This window comes from Dromaius novaehollandiae, chromosome 2 (assembly GCF_036370855.1).
Source record: "Dromaius novaehollandiae isolate bDroNov1 chromosome 2, bDroNov1.hap1, whole genome shotgun sequence".
In the NCBI taxonomy this organism is placed as follows: Eukaryota; Metazoa; Chordata; class Aves; order Casuariiformes; family Dromaiidae; genus Dromaius; species Dromaius novaehollandiae.
This window is the reverse complement of record NC_088099.1, coordinates 31,727,396-31,752,783: the sequence shown is the minus strand read 5'-3', so window position 1 is coordinate 31,752,783 and position 25,388 is coordinate 31,727,396. Positions and strand designations below refer to the sequence as shown.

The following is a 25,388-nucleotide window of genomic DNA, read 5'->3' as shown; positions in this document are numbered from 1 at the left end:
AATGATGCATGTCTGCTACCTAAATGAATCATCTGATACTGGACAGCTATCAAAATTGAACTGTTTGGTTGTTTGGACAGAGTGTGAGAAGCAAAAAAACTGCCTAAGCTCCAAAAGCTCTGAATAGCATTAAGCAGAGAACACTTTAGAAGACACAGCAAGTCTTCTGGAAATAGAGGAGGATGTTTTTGACAGCCAAGGCCAAAGTATGCTGTGTCAAAACGTTTTCAGAAACAGAGAAAAAAATATCTAATTATTTGGGAGTAGAACATGGATTGGAAAAGGAGTAATGTAATAGTGACATAGGAACCAAATGTAATTATGCATCACCTCAGATAATAGGATGCAATAGCATGGTGAAAAATTGAGGGCACGTATTGTTGCCAGTGATAGATCAACAACTGGGTTGCTGTATGGCTGTACTTTATGTGCCAACTAAAGCCAGGACATGCTAGAGTGACACATACGCACTGGAGTGGGTCAAAGCCTCTAACAACAGCTGCTACATGCACATTAGCACTTGTAAGCAAGAAACAGAAAAAAGTCAAAATTTAGGCAACACGCTTTGCAAGAGAAAGAAATTTTACTCCATTCCTTTCACCCTCTCCAGAGGCAATTTTGGCTTTACTACAAGTCCCATGAATGAAGCCTAAATCAGCACTGTCTGTGGTTAATATTATCAGCACTGCTGAGGAATCAGCATGTCTCAGGGGAGTCACAATTTGACTTCCAGTTTTTCTGTGCTCTTGGGAAAATCAAATACACCGTACAGCACATCCACCAATGTGAAGAATGATGCTGAACATTGCCTGGTGTTCTTTAGGCTTTATGTATGTGTGGAAATGTACTGACCCAGCTTACTCTTTTCCTCTGGTTTCTTCCTGCAGGATAAACACAGCACAGAGAAGAAATACCTTACACTACACTGTCCTCCTGTGTGGCCATGAAGAATGGTCTCTTATCTCCTCTAAAATGAAATTTCCAAAACCATAATAAAAATCTTTAAGATTCTAATGAACAACTGCACTGTACGGAATCCCAGCACAGCAGAAAAATAAGTAGTCATAAACAAGCACTGTCATTAAAAAAAACCAGAACATTAATTATTTTAATGCTGTTAGTCTCCTGTGGATTCATGTCAAATTCCTATGTTACTTGTTGAAAGTACTAGCATAATTTACTGTAATCTTTAAGAACTCTGTACATTTCCATTAATAGATATCTTATTTTTATATTAGTGTGTGTAAAAGACTCGTGCCCACATTCAGCAAACATCTGCTCACTTACAGTTAATCGCAATAAGGTGCTTTTTGCCAGTCTATTTGGGAGTTAAATGCCTGTACAAATACAACACATTTACACATTTATAATAAGGCCTGCTAGATCTTGATGCTAAAAGTGAGAGCATTTTTCATAATTTTATCACAAGTTGTGCACTATTTAATATTTTTCCTACAGCTCCCAATCTTGGGAGCATGTGATTAAGATAAAAACTTAAACTACTTGAGAACATTTAGAAACAAAATCGTTACACCTCATGGCTGCAAAAGTGATCTGTAAACAAGTGTACCCTAAAGTTTTAGAGAAAAAAATATTATATGTATTTTTTATTTTACCTTGAGAGTGCTGAACGATATTTTTTCAATACTTGTAGCTGGCAGTTCCAAGAAACTTGTAAGCTAGAATTTCAATTTAATAAGAAGCTTAGGAAAATATTCAGACTAAAAATTGAAACTTCTCACATGATGGTCAATGAATAGTGCTATGCAGAAAAGTGTATTGAGTTTGCAGAGATAACAGATAACTGCGAAATATCACTGAAGCATCACAAGTCACAAATTCTTAAAACCTTTTAACATCAGGATTTGGGTTTTTTATTTTTGTTTCAGAAAAACTAATTGCAGTCTGCCAGTCTTTAATACATTGATTACTGTCAAGAGGAGGAATAGACTTGGCGGAAGTAGCGAACTTTTTTCCACTAAAGTAAAACTGTGATGATAAATAACTGACTAGCAGGTAAAAAGAATGAGAAATGATAAGCCTGCGTTTTGGACTATATCCCATATTTTTTACATATCCTCTCCTTGAGTTCCTCAAAGGTTTTCTGCAGGAGAGATTTACCATTTCAAGGACAAGGCATCCGCCTGGTTTGAAACACCTTTAAAATTTTTTTCCCTTGCTCTTTTGTGTTAGCAACCACTTTTTCTGAATTTTGTGTTGTACTGAAACATTTTACTAAATATGTCAGCTTAATCCTTTCAGCCCTGTAACAACAGAGTATTATAATATATTTCTATTAAAATGAGTGGGACCACCTTTTGTTCAACTGTGGTTTTATATGGAAATAATTTGAGCAAATTGCTGCCAAACTTGTCCCATTCTTGTTATTTGAGTGAGGAAACCACGTAGCCAAAACAGATTAGATTAGCTAATGTGTCCCAGATCAATTTCTTCCAGTCCATGCATCCATGTGTTACAATAAAACGTGTATTGCACTAAGTTTAAAGTGAAATTGCAATTATGAAAACAGAAAAATGATATATTTTTTAGCACATCATAATTTAATTTTTCCTTTTTAAATTGAACACTTGGGCTCACCTGTTAGAAGAGAAATTGTAATAACCAGTTTCTTCTAAAACCTCTTCAATTAGAGTCTACAAGTTAAAAGAAATTCGCTTCAGTAAAATTATCTTCAGTAACAAAATAAGATTATCCCTTAAAATATATTAAAAACTTACCTGCAACTGTTCATATGTCATCCCTTCTGCTGTGTCAAAAGTGCCAACAATGCCTTAAAGTAAAAGGCAAGTAATGTTATACTACTCAATTTTGGGTTTATGCACTCTAAACAGTTTCCTAGTAATTCCAGTGCAAACATACTGACAACAGAGTCTACAGTTAGTTTTGATTAGCAGCAGTTTATTGCACTGACCACAATGACCCTTTGTAAAGGTGAGAGGCGTCTTATGGCATGATGTGAACATTTGAGGCACAGGATGTTACATTATGAAAGAGAGTCAAAACTGATGGAAAAGTATTGATTTTTTGAAACATTTAATGTAAAAGAACATAATCATCATTTTCCTATACTTCCCCATTTACTACTTGTAGTGGAAAGGGCACACAGACAGCAGCAAATTGTGAATACAATTGTGTATTCTTTGCTTGATAAGAGATCCAAAGATTACAGAAACTGAGCATTTGATCAATTTGCATGGTTGTCTCGGGGAACAAAATAAAGTTCACGAAAAAATACAAGCAGCACATTTCCCTTGGGTCCCCTCAATATTCTCTTGCCTTTATTGCACAGAGGCATATTACAGAACAAGTCTCTGACTTAGAAATTGTGGTTCTGCACCTTGAATGCTGCCAGCGTTAGTGGGCTTCATTAAAGATGGAGCTCATGATTTGTCACTGTATGTATTGCTAGTCTGAAGTATATTTTCCTCTATTCATTTTTTAAAGTATACATACACATATTTGACCATATAGATTGTGGTGTAGCATATACATTTTGCTTTACAGTTCCTCCTCATGTTTCTGGGGCTTAATCCAGATATGTAATTGAATCATTCCAGTATAACTAGGTTCCAAACATGATAGAAGAACAACACAGGTTTTAAATACAGTTTGTTTAAAAAACATGTGAAAGGATAGGCAAATCCTAAGCAGGACTTTTTCAGTCACAAACACTCCTGTTGATTTTTATAGGAACAATGTGCTATTTGTATCTTTGACATTCCATCACAACTCGAAAATGAACTCTTTTGAATTAGCAGAATGTTCCACTGGTAGTAAACTGCACACCTTACCAGGAATTAAAAAAAAGAAAGAAAAAACCCCCCCACAACCTACTGATACTGAAAATCAGTATAGTCAACACAATTTCAGTATCTTTAAAAACAAGTCCTTAGAGCAGGAGTTCCTTCCACTTCAGTACCATACCCTTATTAGAAAAAAATGTGCCACTACAGAGGTTTTGTTGCTTTCTTTACCTTTTCTATCGTCAGGAACCAATATATTTCTACTTGAAGAGAGAAGTAGCACAGGGCAATCTGCTGTGAAGAAGTTGGGCTCAATCAGTTCAGGAGAACCTTGGATCAGCTGTGGCAGGGAAAAAGGCGGGGGAAAAAAGAGGACATGACATCTGAAATCCTCACTCTTTCTTTTTGCCAAAACGTAGGACATCTGTAAGGAATCTACAGTTTTCTACACTTCCCATCACACTCACAAAATTTTAGATTAATGAAAAAGTGGTGAATGCAATTGTGAGTGCTATACCTTCTCTCCAGAGATATTTACTGAACAAGCTGCCAACCTGCACTTGGTATAAAGCACAGAGTTCTTTGGTCTATCTGAATAAAATGTCATAAGCTATACATTTGTGTGAAGGTAAATAGGGAAGTCTGTTCCCTCAAATCTAGGAGAGAAACAGTCTACGAGTTTGGCTTTCAAATGGGTCTCAAGTGAAACTGTTAGTCCATATTCAAGTGGTATAATTTCTATTAGCGGGATCCTAGCACTGCTGATAGCTGAAAGTCTCTTCAGCTACTTGGTTACCTGAACAGCTACTTCATCATTTGATGCCAAATTTCCAAACATTTAGTTTTAAAAATATTCACTGCTACAACTTTGAAATTAAAATATTTTTGTAGGCAAGAAAGAAAGGAATTCCAACTATGCATTTCTGCAGCATGGTAACACTTTTCATTCAAAGACTTTTGAAGTTACAGGAACAGAAGAATATCTGTTGTTTGAATTCCTTTGCCCCACTACTGACCCGTGGAAGGATCTTTTTGTCTATTATTCTCATTTGGTGTTCTAGTTCTACACAGTTAAGAAAAAATTGGATTTTTTAATTTTATTTGTGAAAATTGCACAACCTATTATTAATGACACTTTCTGGAAGATAATTCCAATGTTCAACTTACGTTTTTCTCTATTCAAGTTCTTCCTATTAACTCCAAATTATATCCATATTAGCCAACATAGTTATGATGGTGATTGTGGTAAGATTCTGAAAGTGTGCTGAGGTAGTAATACTTACCTGGCTCTCACTGACTTAAAATATGTATCACTTATTTACTGATGTTAAGCAATTCCCCATCCTTCTAACTTTGCTTTTTGTTGTTGTTGTCTTTAAATAATTTCTATTAACGATTTCCTTCAAGACAGAAATGCCCAGAATTGCATTCAACATTTCAAAGTCTACAATTTACTACCATTTACTTTTTAAATAGAGCATTTCTTCCCTTTTCTTCAGTCTTAAGTCTGACAGTTTTGAAAGCTAGCACAATTTTAGAGTCAATAACATTATAAAGTCATAAATAAAAAGGTTCCTTTATTTCTGGGCATTTGTAAAATTAGGCTATTTTTTTAATAAACATTTCTTTTATCTTATTTTTGGGCACCCTTTCCTGGAAATATCCATTCAGTAAATGAAAAGAAAACATTTCCTTAGATGTAATGTTATGATTGAAATAAAGGAATTGTTTAATGTAAACCCCAGCTTGATTTACAGATAGCAAACTGGCATGAAACTGATGCCATGGAGGGGGATTACTCATCTTTAAATATCTTTCAAAGGCATTACCTATGCAAACACTAAATAGCCACCTTCCATGAAGCTTTAGTGTCTCAGCTAAACTATGAAAGCAGACAGAGGATTTAGAAACTGAGGTCACTCCTTTCCATAGCAAGCAATGATTTAGAAGATTCTACATTTCAATGCAAGTTTGGTTAGGCACAGGAAGGATCTGAATTTCCATCTCTTATATCCCAAGCGAATATTAAAAAATGATCTTTGTCATCAAATTTTGGATACACTAGTACACCTAGTAACTGCTTTGTCATCAATCTAATTAAATATCTAAGCTTCACAGTCTCCCACAGCACCCAGATGCTGAAGATGTCATTTTCAGATCCTCTGCTGAATACAGTCCTCTCAGGAGATTTTGAAGAAGGAACATGTAGAAGTTCTAATATTAGTCATGAAGAGCTCTTTCTGTGTTGGAAATTGTCCAACATGTCACTGGAAAACTGGCATGCATGGTTCTTTAGTCTTGCCATTCTTGCAAATCTGCAGTATTTTTAAAGTCATGACACTAAATTGTTGCTGACACACTATTCAACTATTGGACAAGACATTCTATACTCAAGACACTCTGGTCAGTTTAAGTGCCTTCACAGTTTGAGTAGGAAGACATTCCACATCACAAGAAATATTGTCAAGCTAATAATAAATTAAGAAGAGCTTACATATTCTTCATCAGCCTTTACCACGGAAATAAAACTTCACCACAGAAAGTTACATTTTCCTTCCTCTCTTCTTTCTCTGAGCTCTGATGAGATGGATTTTGTTTTGCATATTTGCAGCCAGTTGGGCCTTTCCATTTACGACATATGTTCTAATGCTCAAAGACAAACTTGAAACAAATCAGTATCAACTGCTTATCTAAGAAGGCTCCATATTTTCCAAATAAACAATGGTCAGAGCATATGTTAAATATTTCCTTTAAAAATTGGAAGCTTACACTTGTATTTTTATGATATTACTATTGATAGGTTAATTCAAATAGAAGAGAGAAAGTCTGCCATTGATAAGAAAATCAGTGTACTACACCTTTTTCATTTCTGATTTCAGGTTACAAGGATTACTCTGCTGACTGAAGAGGGACTTCTTGAATCTCTCAATGATTCTCCTTTTCAAGTTGCATTGCAAAGCTGGAGGAAGCTATATGAGACAGAGAAATTGATGTTATCACTGACATGTTATCACATGTCCTATAAAGATCATCTGATCAGCAGTACAATTACTGAAAAAAGTAGTTATACTGCAAAAAAAACACATTGATGTTCAATAGCACAGTGATAAATAACAGTACAAAATCTGATTAATGATATAATAATAATGCTTGCTAGTTTACCCATTCTGTTAGGACTGGCACACCTTAAAACTTAGTCCCTCTAGGCATGAAGGTAAAGGTCATTATACTGAGCCTAATATAGGTAAAACTAGATTTGCCTCCCTAACCAAAGTGATCAAGTGCTAATATTTGGGACATTTCTCTAGGGATGAAGCCCAAGAGAAGACAGCAGATGCTCCATAGAAAGTTAGGGTAGATTTCACGTTGGCTAATTTGAGTTACTCTGGCTGAAATTAATGGAACTACAAGAGGCCCTTCACCAATGCATGTAGAAATTAATGTGAATCTTCCTTATGATTTCAATGAGCCTTCTGATGACTTTATGTATATCTTAATAAAATTCAGACCAGCTCTTTTACCAGAAGTTTCCTATGGCAGGTAATTTACATTTCACTTTTCTATAAACCATATAGCAAATCTGATTTTGTATACTTTTTCTTTTGTAATTTTGGGTTAAAAATACACATCTCTCTATTGTACTTACAAAATAAAAGCACACAGCATACTTTATTGGGTTTTAAAAAGTCATCTAGAGGCAGTTCAAAGGAGCTCTCTTCCTTTGCTGTTTGAGATTTTTCAAATCATTTTTATTCTCCAACAGTAAAAGTAAAGCTTCAGCTGTTGGTCACTGCAGTCATATAGATATTCACATCTGTCATCATTCCAGTTTGATGATCATTCTCTGGCATATACTACCATTAGGAACAGGGTCTCCTACTCTATTTCTGCACAGTTGCTTATACCAGTGATTTCCTATACTGTGATTTCCTACCATTTAGTAAACACTTTGTAATCACTTCACTGATGTGAATTCACAAAGTGCCACTCCATTGAACTGAGGAAGATTTTGACTACACAAGAAAGGTTTGGCCATTACTGATTCAAAACACTGTCACAGTACACATTATAAAGAATTCTTCCTTCTGGAAAGAACTACTGTACTTAGACAGCTATAAATCTGGGACAGCAGTACTGGCCTCACAGGAACTGCTCCTGATTTGCTGCAGCAAACCTGAGATCAAGATTAAATCCTAAGTGTGAAAGACTTCAGCAGAAAGCAGGTTGTATAGAGCTTTCTGTTACAAATAGGTACTACTGTCTCTTCATGTAGATTATGCCTTTCACACATGTTGCAAGCAGATGTTGAATGTTCTTGACCTATAAATGAGTAAAAAACAATGCCTTAAGAGAGGCCTGCCAGATAGTCTGTAGACTATGTGCCACAGCAATGAACTATGTATGTACTATTGACATACTGGGATACTGTGAAGCAGAGGTGGCAAAGGACAAGTCCCCTGCATGAGAAACTCAGAGTTGCCTTAGGCACTAGTATTCAATTTTAGCTTTTGTTTTAATGAAATCAGATGTCAGATCAGTTAAAAAAAAAAAGAAAAGAAAAGAGAAGTAAGGCCAAAGATTTACATAATGTTTTTTTAAAAGCTTTCTTTTACATTATATTCCACAGATCAGGCTGCCTCCTGTTTCCATGGCAACTAGATTGGAAAGGCTGCTGGCAGCCAAGACCTAACAGTTAAGAATTCTCCCTTGAAAACTTCAGTTTAGAGTTGTAATTGAGAGTTTTAGAAAACAGCTCTGTATTTTAAAAGAATTTTCTACCTTGGATTTGTAAGAATATAAACAAATGCAAGAGAAGTATACAGCACACAGTGAACAAGTACAGGTATGGATGCCGGCTCCTCTGCCTTCCCTTTCTGAAACCAACCTTCAGGGAAAGTATCAAAGTTGTTACTATTGGTTAAACAGTCAATTTAGGGTAAGTCTTTGGGTTGTTGTCAGTTCTTGGGTTTTCAGGTGTCCGTGTTACAGTGTCCATGTTACAGTAACTGGCACTAATAACAGGCCACCTGAGAAAACCTTCTTCACTATAAGGGGTAAGCTCACTAACAAACATCTTGGACACATAATGATGTGTCCAGACATGGCAGATATACGTAAGCTCAGTTGTCCTAATCTATTTTAAAAGAAATGATACGAATGGGGCTCAGCAATCTGAAAGCCCCTATGGTGATAAATATCGCTTGCCAAGTATAAATTTTTCATTTTGGAAGGTAAAAAGATTTTGAGAGTAACAATGTCAGCCATCTTCCTGGAGAGCAAAATGTCTTCTGTTACATTTCCAGTTGAGAGTTCAATGCAGATCCCTACCGGTTCCACTTTTGCTTTGGAATCAGTAGGAAATAACTTCAATTATCTTTCATTATGAAACATTTGAAATTAATTTTAAAATCAGTCTTAAGTTTGAAAAACACCTGTACTGAAGTTTCAAAATATTTAAACTAAGGTACTCAGGATTTGAACTACTGCACTAGAAATTCCAAGAAATTACTACTATTAACTAGTAATACAAAATATTACCTAGAAATTATTTAGAAATTATTATTGTAGAGGAAAGCATTTTATGAGTTTTCCACATAATAAGTCACTTAAAATATTCATATTACTGGCATGACAGAATGTTGTAAAAATAAGTTATTGTACAATCCATTTTTCTGAGGTAAGTGAACGGATTATTTTCATATGATTTTTTTTCATATTATTGCCATCCCACACACACTAATATTCAAGGTTAGTCTTTATTTAAATGATGTATTTTTAAAACATCCTGCCATCTGCAAAAATGTCAAGTTCTGTTGTTTTTAAGGAACAGTGACTAATTTAGCAGCACTTTGCAGTACCATCATTTTGACAACAGCAAATAACTAAGATAGAATGTCAGAAGCAACAGTAATGCATACTTGTGTGATGAAGATAATTTTGTGGAGCTGAATAAGAATCTGCTGAACAGGGTCACTGATCTGACGCACCTTCCTTTGTGATACAGCAATTCCTGCTGATGCTGTAGATGACAATACTAAAATCAGGAGAGCTCATTCTGTTGCCTGCATATATTAGTAGTATGCACTGTTTACAAACTGTAAACGAATATACTGAATTTTAATGCATGACTTGTTTTTCCAGTAGTGTTGGGAACAAAAAAAGAATAACCTGAAAACTTAAAAGATTAGATAATGTAATTAATGTGTTTCAAAAGAAAATACCTTTCCTGAGCCATGTACACTGTTTCTCTGTCAGAGAGAGAAGAAGCATTAATGTTACTTGCTAAACATAAGTTTTCCACATTTATTCATATGTAAAACTAAAGATACTAAGGATATTATAGAGAACTAAAGATACAATAAACAGAATTAAAACCAAGCAATTTTTTTCAACATAGACTAACATATACAATATATTTTAAATATTTTATGTTATGAAATAAATAATCTTTTTACCTTTAGGAATTACAATACAATGTCTTATGTGGACAATCTGGAAAACCTTTTTATCAAAATATATTTTCATTTCCTTTATAGTAGCATGTGTTGTTTTATCACAACTAGCATCTAGCAACAGCATGTTTTGAGAGAAAGTTCAAGATTTTTTGCATGGGAAAATTTGTGGTTTCTGCTCTTTGTCAGAAATTCCACCCTACAAGAGATCATTCTATCTAAAGGATGAAATGTATTAATGGAAAGTATGCAAAAATCTGTTACAAGCATTCTCTATGGTCTAAATGAAATCACCGTAAAGTGCATCAGTGGCATTTTTAATGCTTAAAATGAAAGAACATCAACACTAAGCAGAGTAATGCTGTGGAAAATGCACACATACTCTTCTGTGTGTTCTCATCCCCCACAAAGGAATGTATACAGGCAACTGCTCTTTATTACAGACTGTATATTGCTTTCACTTGTAAACTCCATAAAAGTAGCACTGTGTTGACCTGTGAATATAAAGGGACAGCTGTTTTTAAAAACTTTCAAATGCAAAGCTAGTTAGATAATAATAGAAAAATGCATGGGGTTAAGCAAACCACAAATACGAACACAGATTCAATTACCATGTATGGTATGCATGTAATGAGCTGTGCACATTACATATATACTATACATAATGAAAGTTGTATGTACCTCATGGGATAAATTTGGCCTGTTTCAAGAAAGGGGAATGACCTGACAAATACAGAAATTAAATGTTTTGTCAGGTTTGAAAAGTATTCAGTCTCTCAATAAAACTCCAGGCATAGCAATTTTCTAAGCATTATCATTTCAGGTAGACTTGTACACTAGACGGCTCAGAAGAAAACACATTCATTGACTAAGGTGAGATCAAGAAGTGGGAGAACGGACAATAAGAAAATACAGATGCTTTGAGAAAATAATGTTCCTGTGAGTCGTTTCTGATTTTTCTTCTAAAACAGATATTCAAAATAACATCATTTTTTTAAACACTGCATTTGAATATTTCCTTTAGCTGTTGTTTAACAACACACACAATAATGCACACACAAATACATACACAGAGCACGCCTAAGCTTACATTCTAGTGCTTACCTCTATAATTGTGTATACAAATGTGACCTTTGCTAATATCACAATGACACTGCATTTTGTACTACAAACTCTAAAGTAAAAACCAGAGTCAGTTTGGAATTAAAAGGAAAAATAATGCTTCATAATTTTAGAATTAAAAATATTGTAGTACTTCAAACACTTAGGCTTCCTCATTTCATTTTTATTGAATTATTTCTGATTTTATTTAGGTAAGTGTGAAAGACAACAGCATTATTAATCATCATAACAAGGAGCAAAAAAGCTGATTTTTTTATATTTCGTTTCATGAAAATTGTAAATAAGTGTAAATCTAAATCTGCTTCTCTAAAACTACACTACTGTCCTCTGTCCAGCCAATCCATGTTTAGAATGTATATTCTTCATTGATAAAAGCACCGCAAAGGATGTCATGCATGAATAAAAGCTATGTTTCTCTTTCAGCAAGATAAGTTTAATGCCACAACAGTTTTAATCTTTTCATGTACTGCTTTGTGTAAAAATCAGACAAAATAAAATATAGCAGTTAAATGAAAATATTTAGTTCTTGGGATGAAGAATTGACAATCTATGTCAGAATTACTCCACAGAACTACTGTCTGGGGCTTGCCACAAACATCCACTAATCCAGTTATGATCTTGGTCAACAAGACAATTATAAGTCATACACACCGTCAGTCCCAGAGACTAAATATAAACTTATCAGCAGATAGCCACTACAAAACAGTTAGTGTATCACTAAAGAACACTGGTTAACAAAATTATTTCTCCAAGTTGAGTATTAGGTCTGGAAGCTAAATAAAGAGCTCAGGTCCATGTATTGAACTTCAGCTAGCAGCCCTGTATCTCTCTTAAATCCAGTTATTCACATCCACCTAAACTTTTTTTTTAAAGTGATCTGGTAACAAGAATGAAAATTCCATTGAGAAGGAGAAGAAATCCAAACACCAAAACTAACTAGCCTCCACCTGAACTATTATCATTTTGTCCTGTTGAATTTCCCCATCGACGTCCTTAGCAAGCGGTAGAAGACAGACATGTACAAAGCTGTACTCTGTATCTTGTTAGATAATACCATGATTTTTCAGATTGCGAAGAACGACAGCTGAAAGGCTATGAGACTGCCACCCTGTCACTAACAAATCCTCTGTTTTCTTAACATGGTTAAGAACGTGTGTTCTTAACACGAGTGGAGGCACTCGCAAGATCAAATCTAGATGCTGCAAAGCTGAAGAAATAAAAGAGGAGTATATGCAACAGGAAAATAAGGTTTAAAAATCTGGAAATAGCTATGTTAATTTTCAGTTAAAGTTTGATTGTTGCAACCACAAAATTACCTGGTCGCAGTCTTGATCCCAGGCCTCCAATATAATCTCTATTAAAAAAAAAAAAAATAGCAATCGTTTTAATTGTAGTTTGGCTTCAAAGACTGTAGAAGTAAATGGTTCCTTAACTCCTTCTCATGTTTCCTCTAAAGGAAGTCTGTCCAAACTCATTAATTTTTGATTGTGCAGTCAGCATCTGCTGTGGCACAGCTCCCATCAATATTTTAAAGGGATTCAAATAAATAAATAAATAAACCAACACATATGAGAAAACACATATATAAGTACTTCTGATCAGCACAACAGGGAGAAGAAAGTCCTAGCTCTAAGGTGAAGAAGAGCAGAAACATGTAAGAACAAACTGCACCTGACCATTATTAAGTGCAGGAACATTTTCAGTCAGGTCCAAACAACATGGACACAAAAATGCAAATATGTTTAGATGAAAAGAATTCTTAAGTTTAGAAGGGCTCTTATAAGCCATCTAAAGGCTGGCTGACTCTACATATCCAAAATAGCATGAATTTCACTTAATAATAAAAGTAGACTTTATTCCTTTCCCTTCTGAATTTTTAGCCTAGAAGGTGTAAAAAACAGTAGACAGGCTTTTGGTATTTAAAACTCTCATTAATCTACTAGATTACACATTATTTTTCATTTGAACGTGTTTAAGTACATTTCAATTAACCCATTTTATGGATGGAAAGCATAAAGAACAAAAAATTATTGTCTAGTGGACAAAAACAGGAGAAATAATACATACAGTAGTAGTAAAACAAAAATAATCATAATAATTAATATCACTACATCACCAGCACAGCAATACCTAGATAGCAAAAATATAGGCCTAGATGTTTCAGTGCTCTATATTCAACACAAATAGTGTCCCAACCTGCAGATTTCACTAGCTGAGATAAGCAGCAACGAACGGGTACAGACAGATGAGGAAATGAAAAAACGAATATGGCTCAATATTTTTTCCTGATGTACGGTAGCCTCAGCAGTCCTAGCATCTCAACAATTTTTATATACTTTTGAGGCAGTAAGGAAAATAGCAGTTTCAGGAAGGTTATGAAGAAGGATAAGGAGCTAGTTTTGCTGATGGTTGCGTGAGGGGCAGAGATGTGCTGGCTTCAATACCTAAGCATTAGGAGGCTGCCACTACTGACTCAGGACCATGGCTGGAAAGTGACAGACTGGATGGTGATATGCCAAGAAGAATTTTGAAAGCAAAAATAAAAGACTGTGTTTTAAAGGTCCAGAAAAAGCACATCCAGTAGAAGGGTGCACACAGAAAATGGCAGGGTTGAAGGTATGGCTACAGAAATGTTCCTTGCAGCAGTGTTCTGAATGGGCATTTCAGGGAATAAGATGCATTTATCAAAGCCAGAAAAGATGCTGCATACATGACAGCCCTATGAACCTGAGCAAGAGTTTTAACTGTGTATATTGATAGGAAAGGCTATATCCTAGAGATGCCAGGCAGAAAAAATCTGCCATAGTTAGACATATCCTGGATGTAAGGTCTTAGATGTGCAGGTAAAAGCGAATGCTCAGATCTCAAGGTATCTGTCAGGGTGGGTATTATCAGAACAGCAGACAATGGGTAGGACTTCGAGTACAGTCAATTATGACTTTCGTTTCAGTTGTGTAGAACTCAACTGTACAGTCACACAGCCATAAAGATATCTTAGAGAGAAAAGCCAAAATTTAATACAGACAGAAGACAACACATCTGGCCTATAGAGCTAAATTCATGATTTTAATCAAAGGTAAATAAGTAGATGAATTTGTACATGTGAAAATAAGATAAAGAAGAAAAGAGAAGAGAACTAGTAATAAAGCTACATACAACATCCAGAGGAAACTAGAAGGACAGATAAACTAATATCCTTCAAAAAGGTGCTTAAGAATAGTTTCTTAAGAAGGAGAATTAGAAAAGGACAAGTCAAAAGACCCTACAATTTCAAGAAGATGAAGATAATGCAAGGGTAAATAGCAGACCAAGAAAATAAAGTACTATGACATGGAAGAGTTCATTTAAAAGTTTAGTAACAGTTGTTTCAGGTATATTCCTTCAGTAAAAGCTGAATCAAAACAGAGTCTGTGGAGAAACACGGGAGATGAATCAAGGCAGTTAATATAAATACTCTCCTAATTAACTTACAGGTGAGAGGAAGGAAAAATTTGATCTGAAGCCAGATGGAACCCAGGGTGATTTTTGTTTTCTACATGGGATAGAAAACCAGCAATGAAGATATAAAGAGAAGAGAGAGTCTATGATTAAGAGTGAGACCAAAGACAGAAAAAATAATGGGTGTATTAGATGCACATCTGAATTAATGACAGAAGAAAAAGGAAAGCACTTTAGAAGGAGAATGAGGATAGTGATGTCATATTTTGTTATGTTTTGTTTCCTTTTAGGAAGAAATGAGCAGGACTTCAGAATTCCTAAAACAGGTTATCTAAGTTTATGTAGGAGGTCTACAGTTCAAAGGGATAAGATATTATTCTACACTATCAAATACACGAACCTATTTTTCTATGGAAAAATAACTTTAAAAATGCAAAAATAGAATTAGTTCACCAACTTATGTCAAGTTATGTAACTGAGCTCACTTTTAAAGCTATATCAGTTTGATATCAATCCTTAAATTATACATATAAAGCTTCTGCATGAAGACACTCTCAAAGAATATCCTCAAGCAGACTAATTGACACAGGTTGAGACAAAATGAAGTTGTAAGAATAAGCAAGGAAATTCCACAAGTCGTTCATGCAGGCAGTCTTGCAGCTGTTCCATCCACAGGAATTGACAATAATGATGGTCATTTATAAAATCTGTATTAAAATCACAAATCATACATACCTAATCTGAGGCTGTCTTTCAGAAGCACTAAAACTTGGTTTAATTATGCCTGAAACAAAGGCACAAATGTTATAAATCTCTACATTAAGAATATGATATACATACATTCTAGTAATCTCAGCTTCCCAGACATGGTGTCTAAATAACTTCTAAGAAGCGGTAGTAAATATAAACTTCTAAACGTGAGCACTCCAAAAGCACATTGGAAGTGGAGTTGCTTTCTGATGTGTTGAAGATTTGCTTGCATCTTAACTGAAGTCTCAACCATGCATGGAGTTTTATGACATACTTTCAGAATTTCACAGAAACTAACATAACGTGCTGACCTTATGTTCGCAGATGCATCTGGATTAGCATTGAAATAACTACCTCAGTTACTGCTACCAATGTAACCACAACAATGTTCTTAACCGGATAAAAAGTCCACACAGAGGGCTTTTGCTGCCTGATCTACACCCTGTTGCATCACAGCTTTACTGCCATCATTTGAATTAGCTAGTTATTTAAACTCCTACATATTTAATACCTTACTTCTTAAATAATCTCACTGATTTTAAGACCTAGAAGACAGGTGTCCAATTCTTAGTTACACATCCAATCAGCAATAAAACAGAACCTAGGCATTTGTGACATTTATTGCCTAGTGCCACAAGATGTGAAGAAGGAGTGGTAAAAATGTGAAGGAGGAGTGTCATAAAACATTCCTGTAAAACCATTCCTTTGCTAGTAATTTTTCCTCATATAAGAGACCACCATCTCCTACAAATGGTATCTTACTTTGTGCAATAAGGAACAAATGTATGCTTAAATCAAAAGATATTTCACCTAATTGAAGGTCTGAGCAGTAAAACCGGGAAATTCTCCAACATTTTTCCTACACAACTCATACTTTTTGACACAATACGCTGCATCTCTGTCTACATGAGGTGTTTTTCCACACCAGTAACATCACAAGCATTATCATAAAACAAGACCAGATGAATCTAATCACTCAAAAACTATTGAGGAAAAAAAGATTATATGCAAACTTGCCCTAATTCTCCCACTGTTGGCATAGTTACAATAGTTACATTAGTCCTAGAGCAACAGTGGAGGAATTTCAGAGACAGTTCAGCCCAGTCCAGCCTTCAGAAATGAATATATTTTGGAGGATGTTAAATCTTTGCTTTGTGTTCAAGCATACTTCTAATTGTGCACTGAAATAGAGTGCCTCTATTTTTTTCTACTTTTTAGAGATTCTCTGACTTGAATTAAAGGATCCTGAAGAAGGGTGGCATCAGCCATAATAGTCACTTAGAAAAATAAAGGAAAAGATATATCTTTTACTTAAGCCAAACCTGTCTGGAGAAAGAGAGAAAGGGGGAGAAGGAAGGAAAGAGAGAATGAAAGAGTGAGCGAAGGAAAGAGAGAAAGAGCTTGTGAGAGGGAGAGTGCGTGAGAGGGAGAGAACAAAGAAATAACGCTTCCATATTTTATTCCTTGCTAGTGTTCTGCTTGGCAAAAAAGACACTTAAGCTCTGTAGCCAAAAAGAAGGTTGGATACCAGTCTTTGATTTATGGAATAACAAACAAGCTAGTCTCTTATGCAAGTAGATACTTCAAATAACTTTAACACCAAGGTACAGGAGAGTGTCCACTGTCTATAAAGCAAAGAAACACTTTTGTAAAGAAAAATTATGGCTGTGTTTATCCAAGTAAGAAATACTTGACCTGCTTAGGATGCAGACACAGTAATACAAATACAAAAGTAGAAGCTCTGGCTGAAACTGAATCATGTTACTTGGCATAAGAATTTTGAGTTACAACCTCAGGCATTGGGTTATAACAAAGAATATAATCTGTTTAGGGAATATACGAGAGAAAAAAATCTGTAACCAAAAGCACTTGGCTAGAAAGCTAAGTTTGAACATAGCTGTTTGCTAGAATTTTAAAAACAGCTACTCCTCTTCAAGTATGTATATGCTAAATTGGATCTGAAATACTAATACAATAACCTTTGGCTGTTTCAAATAAATGGTCTATCAGGAAAGGGCTCATACCCAAATTTTCTTGATCGGTTGGAAGATGACTCACCACATTTGACTTGCAAATCTGCTTGCTTATGAGTATATTTACAACTGCATAATATTTAACACCAAAGAGTCTGTCTCACCAGTCACTGTACACGACAGAGATGTAATAAGGGTTATTTTCTGACTCATACACCAAGATTAGGAAAATACTTATTAATTTTAAAAAAACAGAAATCATGATGCAGAGCTTCACTAAACAATGGCCAACACCCTTTGGCCCCCTTTTTATAGCTTATTATTATGCTAGAGACACACTGAGCAATACAACTGAGACAGGAGTCACTTTATATTAGACATTGTGAAAACACTTTGTAATTTCTTCAATAACGAAGCATGAGGAGACTCAGACATCTAAAAATCATCATAACAAACAAAACGTGTATATACACATATGTTGAACACTAATGACATTAGTTATAATCATTAGTCTTCTATGTAAGAGTTATTCTAACCATACAATGTCAGACAGACAATAAGAAAGAATACAGATGCACAGGAGAGTTAACTAACATAAGTCATGCAGCATATAATGCATCCTGATGCTCAGTCCAGGGTGTTATCTGGACTACATTTTCTTTTACCATGGTTACTCCTTTGATATGGATGGGAAGGGCAAAGCAATTTAAGTTTGCTTCAAATGTCTTGCTAGAGGCAATTTCTCAGTTCAAGATAATCTCATGGAAAATGAAAAATGAGTGATCCATGTCTTTTTGGTTGTGTGCCTACCCCTGTTGGACAGTAAGAGACCAATGCTAAAGCTTTTGATGCTCATGACCCTCCCTACTCTGAATATCTGTATGAAGACTCTTCAAGGACTTTAAAAAAAAAATAGTCAAATGAGGCATCAGGAAATTTTCTATGATTGCTACTTTGGTCTTTAATAGCTGATGTAATTAAATAAATTCTAGGGCTTTAACTTCACAACATGCATCAACATCAGTGCAAATCATATAAATCCATTCTAACATACAGGTTAGTATTTTTGTCTTGCAGGCATCTAACCATTTCCCTATCTATGTTCACACTGTGCAATTTCAAGAAAAGAGCTTATAACACGATATGCGTTCAGAAGAACTTGGGAAGATGGATAGTTTTGCTTTGGCTTTTGCTTTTACTCCAGTGGTATCTAAAAAACCTCTGAAAGCCTTCTCAAGTTTAATCAAACCAGTAAGAAAATTGAATCAAGATTTCATATTAACAGAAAACTTTAATCAATGTCCCTGAGTGAAATGGAAGCAATGGCAGTGGGTTTTTTTTGAATTATGGCTCAAAGATCTTGTCAGGAGAAAGGTTAAATTGCCTTTATTTATATGAAATACTCCTAGTAAGCTGTCCTTTAAATCACTGTAAACTAGAATGGACAGCACCAACCACATCAATAAAGCTGGTCTGCAGAGCAAACAGGATTCAGTTCTTTGCTCATTAGCAATGACCATACATACAGCAACAGAAGTTGCAGTAAACATAGTTTAAGCTTAAGTGAGGCATCATGCAGGAAAGTCAGATCTTAGCAGATCTTATTCTAGCTGATCTCTTCATAATCAAATAATCAAAGCCTAGTACCAGAAAACAAAGATCCAAAAGGCTGCTGCCACAATCACCTTCTGGACCCATTAGGCTCAAGGTCTCAAGAGAAATCTGGATTTTAGACAAAGGCAGTCTGCGAGAACCAAGTCAACAAAAAACTTTTAAGATCTCTAAAACTCTCCACAGGCAGCTCACTGTGCAAATAATGGGCTTCTTGAGGCAATAATCATATTCAACAAATTTCCTAAGCATTCCCCCAGCAATCTAAAGATCCATGTACCGTACAGCAGATGCGAGAAGCTCTTACCCTTAAGGCTTACCAAACTATCTCAGTCTTACTTAAAGAAGCAGTATCCTTCTCAGATCATCAAACCCACCACAGAATACTACTGTTCTGAATGAAAGCTGTTATCACAGAACTTGCAAGATAAAAGGTAGCTGTCTGTAATTAAACACAGATTTTGAATGAAACTACTCGCTCCAGACAGCAGGTACTGCATTATCTCATAGCACAGCAAGTGACCTCACAGCAGGTTATCTCCGCAGCAGAGGAGGTAATTTGTCATGTTGATGCCATGAAGGAAAACTTGTTGTTAAACTTCTTCCTTTTTCCTTTATTATTTTCTGTCCCTGATTCTGACTCCAAAGCTTAGGGGACAATAAAATTGTTAAGCCCTGCATATGACAGGTCAAAATCCATCTGTTCCACCTTCATACTCTCTATACCATTCACTAAGCTCTTGATAGTCCACATGTATTAGAATGGTTCATGTGCCTTGCATTTTGAAGTACTGAATGTAGGCACTGTATAAAAATACACATTTATTTTTGTACAAGTATTAACTGAAGCAGTTACCTCTAGTAAAAAGGCTGTTAATTAATATCAGTGCAGATATCACATGCAGAACCTTGCTCCTGTAGAATTAATAAAGTCTAGACTATTTAATATTTTAAGCAAGATAATTTCAAGTAGCATAAACAACTATTCCAGAATCTATGTATCCTGCATTTGGCAGTCCTAAGAGTTGTTAAAAGAGTTGGTCTTGAAGAACTATATTGGCTAGACTAAGAATCATGCTCCTTTTCTTAAAACAGAATTAAAAAGCATAGGGTATGTAAAATTATTAAAAATATTATGGCAATTAGTGGACTATAATGAAGCTAACCACTACTACACAGTCACTTACCTGCATACCAGCTTCTGTGCCACTGAACAACACAGCATATCACATCTTTTTTACAAAATACCACCCAAGCTTTAAATATGATGTTTTTCTACACTCATAGATCATACTTTCTCTGAAAGGGATGTTGTGATGGCAGGATGAATAGACAAGCCCTTTTAAGACCCTGATCAATATGCCCGTACTTGAAACTCAAATTCTCATGTTAGCTGTTTCCAAGATAATGAGATGAAAGCTGGTCATATTTTCCCATCATGTTGACATGCTCAACAAAACCATGGTCGATACTTCACACAAGCTTAGTTACTTATTAGCAATAAGCATAACCCAAGCAATACCCAAGAACCCCGGAACTCATAGCAATTTTTTAAAAAGTCATCTCTTCTTTTTCCCTAAAAAGAAGAAAAAATTGCCAACATTAATTACAACTGATATGGAGCACTAACTTCAGCATTAAATAGAAACTACATGTGATCTATGAATACATGACTGCACAATTCTTTGTTTGCGAAAAGCAACACTGCAGTATCTATACACCAACTAAACTGTATGCTGGGAGGAAAATGTGCAATCACTTCTGGAAATGCTGATTAAAGTTCATGGGATTAATAGGAACTGATTAGATCTTTCTAGTTACAACATTTTATTAAAACAATGGAAATCCGGAAAGAAAACATTTAACTATTAGCAAAAGATGATTTTTGGTGATGTCCAAATCTTAACCAAAAAATGAACAAGGAAATCATTACCAAGAATGCTTTTGAGGTGGGAAATTATTATCCACACAAATATTATAATTTTCTCTGTATGATGCTGAACTAGCCCAAAAGAATTCAATTTCTGGAGGACATGCAATGTGTTATTCTTTAGTATAAATACCAAAACAGAACAGCGCCTCTGTAGGCTGCTGTTCCACAAGGGGCTCTTTCTATGTAACCTCTTCCCTGAATCAGACTGTGCTTGCCTGTATCCTGTAGCCTTCTCCTGCCACTTTCCTAACACTTTACAAGAAAAGCTTGGTAATAATTCAGGGCTGGCTAGCAACAGGCCCTCTGGCCTTCATAATGGTAAGCTATTCATCTACAATTAGTAGATGATATTAATGGACTTAAAGGAGAAATATTGAATCATTTATTTGCCCTGCACTGATGGCTACACAGTTCAATTAAAAACAGTCATATTTCTTTGGTATCTGGGCCAAAATCTGAAGTAAAGGCGGCTAGCAGATAGCAATACAAACAGATAAAACTGCTGTCCTATGTTTTTTGAAGCCTCTGATCTTGCAACACTAAAATTTGTTGAACTTCAGACAGCTACATTCCCTTCACCTTTCAAAAGGACCACATGCTTTTAAAAGCATTCACAGATCACCTGTCAGAACTTCATGGGACAAATGAAAGTCTCAAATTTTGCTTGGCTTTAATATCAGTCTTTTTCTAACACAGAATGTCCTTAGATTCTCTTCTAATCTAATCAGAAACCCATTCTATTTAACAGGCAGATCGCAGTGTATCACATTTCAACAGGTAGCTCACAGTGGTTACAGGGTTTTCACACCTCTTTGCAATTCTCAGATTTAGCAGGTAATCCAAAAAAAAACCTATCATCCAACAAAGCTGATGCCTTCCTACCTGATTATCATAAATAAATAAAGGCAGACTGAATGCTGTATTTTGTCATACACATCCTTCCTAATTCAAATCTAATCATTAGGCACTCCTTCAATTCCATTCAATCAGCTCATCTACACAGCTAAAGCTTGCCTCTTTCCAATTTCTTCATTACACCCTCTTACACAGGCCTCCATTTATTCATATGTAGAGCATCACTACTCCCGAGGCAAAAGTTTTCACACCATCCTCCTCCTGCCTCTTATTAATATCAGTTACCTTATTCCACAAAACTAAAAACGCCTTTTTTGTCAAGTTGCCTGGTAACATTCAGGTTGCTCTAGACATTGCTTCAAAATATAGGGACAAGCTACACAAAGAAAACATGATGAAAAATGCAGTATACTGGAAGACTGGTACCATTGAGGCACAGTTATTTTAGTTTTATTTAGGACCCCCAACATATGATGAAGTTCCACTTAATCATAACATACCTTAATATTTTAGAATAAACAGCTACTTTACTGTTAGAAATCACTGAACTCCTTTACTTTTAAGGAAACTTACCAAAAGCAGACTCTTTCAAAGGACTTGAACTGGAGTTGCTTGAGTTGTCTGATATGTCCAGCTCATCATCTAATTCAGAGAACATATCTGCACACAAAAATCAAAGCAAAGAAGCTTTTAATTCACCTTGGAGCAGCATAAGAGTACTCTTGATGCTTCTTTTGCTAATGACTACCTTTCTCAAAGTTGTCTAAAGTGTTGTCGTCTTCTGTCAGGACTTCTTCATATGTTCTGTCCTCATCTTTTCCATACACAGATTGACAACTTCCAGCTGGGAGGTCAGTGTTTTCTGAAAATTCACGTTTGCAACTGGCTGTTCCACTGCTGCTGCTATGAAGACTCAACTTCTCATAATGTTCCTGACAAGAAAGAACAAACAGAAAATGTTATCTTTCCTTATTCCCTGTTCTTACCCAGCACTCATTAGATAACCTGCAAATGGAAGATTCATTTGTGTATACACACACGTAAACATATAGAAATCGACTTTTAGTTCCCAATTAACTGTTAGTCCTGGACTACGCGGTATCAGGTCCAGCCACTGATCCTAAATTTAGAGTAAAAACTTTCAAACTCTTTATCTAAACAAATTACTTCTAGCTTTTATGTAAAAAGCATCTTTGTTCTTGATGAAGATCTTTTTCACAATATGTACTGAAAATGAAAAAAGAAGACAAGTGCCAGACCACAAAGGAATAGTGAACAACACTTAAATTACAGACTGGACAAAGACATAATTAACAGTGGACAAGAGTTCTGGACAATACAAAGTCTGCACAACAATCAATATATTAGTAAAATATGAAGCAAACTTGATGTGATGTGATGCCAGAGAGATTCCCTGAGGCTGAACTGACCAAACACTGACAAGCATTACCAAAACACAGCTAAGAAAATCAAAACATGGAAAATTATCTGGCTGTCTCAAGCATCTCATTTAAGTGCTGAATCTTGTCTGTAGCAAGGGGCTCTTTAACGAGCATAAAATTCTGCCATTTACAGCTTTTTGAGAAAGAATAAAGATCCTTGATCCCTGTTATGCCTCTATTCTGATGCAATATATTTTGAAGGCAGACTGGTTTTATGATCTCTATATGTATTGTTCCATATCGTTTCATATTATTGCTGTTGCACGTAAATAAATTCATTTTTGTTTTACTGTATCTTGTCAAACTAAAGTGCGATAAAATTGAACAGGAGATAAATCATTCAAAAATATCAGATTAATGTTAAAATAATTTCTGAGGATAATACATTCCAAAATACTTACACTCCTTTAACAGGCATGTCAAAGACTATTCAGCCTGTAACTGAGACACTGTTCTTCCCCACTCCAGGTACTGGACTGAGCCTATGTCAAAGATGTTAAAATAGCAGTGACTGCAGTGTAGCATAATATGGCCAGCTCTATGGGCGTGTTTTTCTGTGCACTAAACAGTGCACAGTTATTGAAGATAACTAATTCCCTGTTCTAAGCCAAAGAAAGCAACGCAAAGGAAGAGCAGAATCAAACTGCACTGACAGTTTATTCAAAACCTAGAACTTCTTTCAACATTGCCAAAACTAAACCTCACGCTCAAATGACTAATTTGTTAACAATAACTTGTAAACCAGGCAGAGCTAAGAAAAAAAAAAAGAAAAAGACTGCTATTACCAATTGGTGTCAGGTCTAACTACCACATCAAGAAAGGAAAGCTGCCTGGAATACATGAACTGAGTTCTGTGGACCTCATGACAGAAACACTGATCAGACCTGCCATAGAAACTGTTCAGAGGTTAGTGAAATGTATCCAAAAGCAGCTCGTAAATCTTTAACATGTCTATACACAAAATCTGGTTCATTCACATAATATATGACTATAGAGAACTATAGTATCTTATTATTAATCTGAAAGAGAGTAATATAAATTTACTGTGATATATTTAGCCCTACCTAGACAATAGTTAATAATTTTCAAGAACTAGAGTATATACCATTGCTTCTCTTTTGGAAACACTTGGAGGATGCCTGACTGGTTTAGAAGGATAAGAGTATGTCAACTGGAGGAGGCTGGGATGTAAGTTCAAGACCACTTCTGCCCAACTTTGGAGTGGGACCAGCAGGACCTATAAAGAATACCGTTTTCTGACCAGAGAGCAGAGAAGGTATTCTCCAACACCTTAAAACAACCATTTCCACATCCATGCAGAGACTTATTTCAGATAGGTAGAAAGACAGATACATATCCTTTGAATAAATATATTAAACAATGAGATATGAAAACCATTGCAAACAATTAAACATGAGTTAGATGGATATAACTGATTCATTTAAACTGGGCTTATAGCTGACTCTAGAGTCCACTATTTTACAAATCTTTCTGGAGGCTTCCTCAGTTGATCCAGCTTATTTTCACACTGTCAAAATCAGCCAGTACCTCAGTTTCCCCATGGGTCAGACTGTTCACCACCTCTGTTAAAACCAACTCTGCCTTCTAGTGTAAACAAACACAATTCTAAAGGAAATCTAAGAGAAAAAAGTCCCTTCTGCAAAAATTTTCTCATTAAGAGACAGTTAAACTTTTTTTCCTAGGATTCATCTTTCTTTATGACTGAGCAAATGCATCTGTGGAAACAGAAATCTGTGCTCCAACTGAAAAGAAAAGCCTCTGTCTAAGAGCTGAGATGCTTCATCCATATCCTATACACTTTCACTGTCTCTGTCTTCACTGGTCACCACTATCACTGTAAAATGAGATGTACTTTATTTGTAGATAGGTGAAATCTGTACTGTAAATTGGTCTTTTCCATTTTGATCCAGAATCTAATCTAGTATAAATCAAGACTCACACCGTTGAAAAAAAAAAAGGAGGTTTAATTAAAATACAGATATTGATCTTGTGTTAGGTCTGTTTCGCCATGTTTCAGTCCAAAAGAA

The 25,388-nt window shown here is 35.4% G+C and overlaps 1 protein-coding gene across 3 annotated transcripts in view; it reads right to left on the bottom strand.

Annotated features, from left to right (window-relative positions):
* The window catches only part of NEK10 (NIMA related kinase 10), a 111,468-nt gene that overhangs the window by 9,934 nt on the left and 76,146 nt on the right, over positions 1 to 25,388 (bottom strand). Inside the window, exons 27-36 of one of the 3 annotated variants that reach the window (XM_064506153.1) lie at positions 22,647 to 22,830; positions 22,472 to 22,558; positions 15,512 to 15,560; positions 12,655 to 12,692; positions 9,683 to 9,783; positions 6,623 to 6,733; positions 3,996 to 4,104; positions 2,739 to 2,791; positions 2,599 to 2,654; positions 1,617 to 1,679 (exon numbers count right to left, since the gene is read on the bottom strand). In XM_064506153.1, coding sequence (XP_064362223.1) covers positions 1,617 to 1,679; positions 2,599 to 2,654; positions 2,739 to 2,791; positions 3,996 to 4,104; positions 6,623 to 6,733; positions 9,683 to 9,783; positions 12,655 to 12,692; positions 15,512 to 15,560; positions 22,472 to 22,558; positions 22,647 to 22,830 — 851 coding nt within the window. Of the gene's footprint in view, positions 1 to 1,616; positions 1,680 to 2,598; positions 2,655 to 2,738; positions 2,792 to 3,995; positions 4,105 to 6,622; positions 6,734 to 9,682; positions 10,711 to 12,654; positions 12,693 to 15,511; positions 15,561 to 22,471; positions 22,559 to 22,646; positions 22,831 to 25,388 lie in introns of those variants that run through there. The other 2 variants (XM_064506155.1, XR_010387609.1) reach the window with 2 other exon arrangements.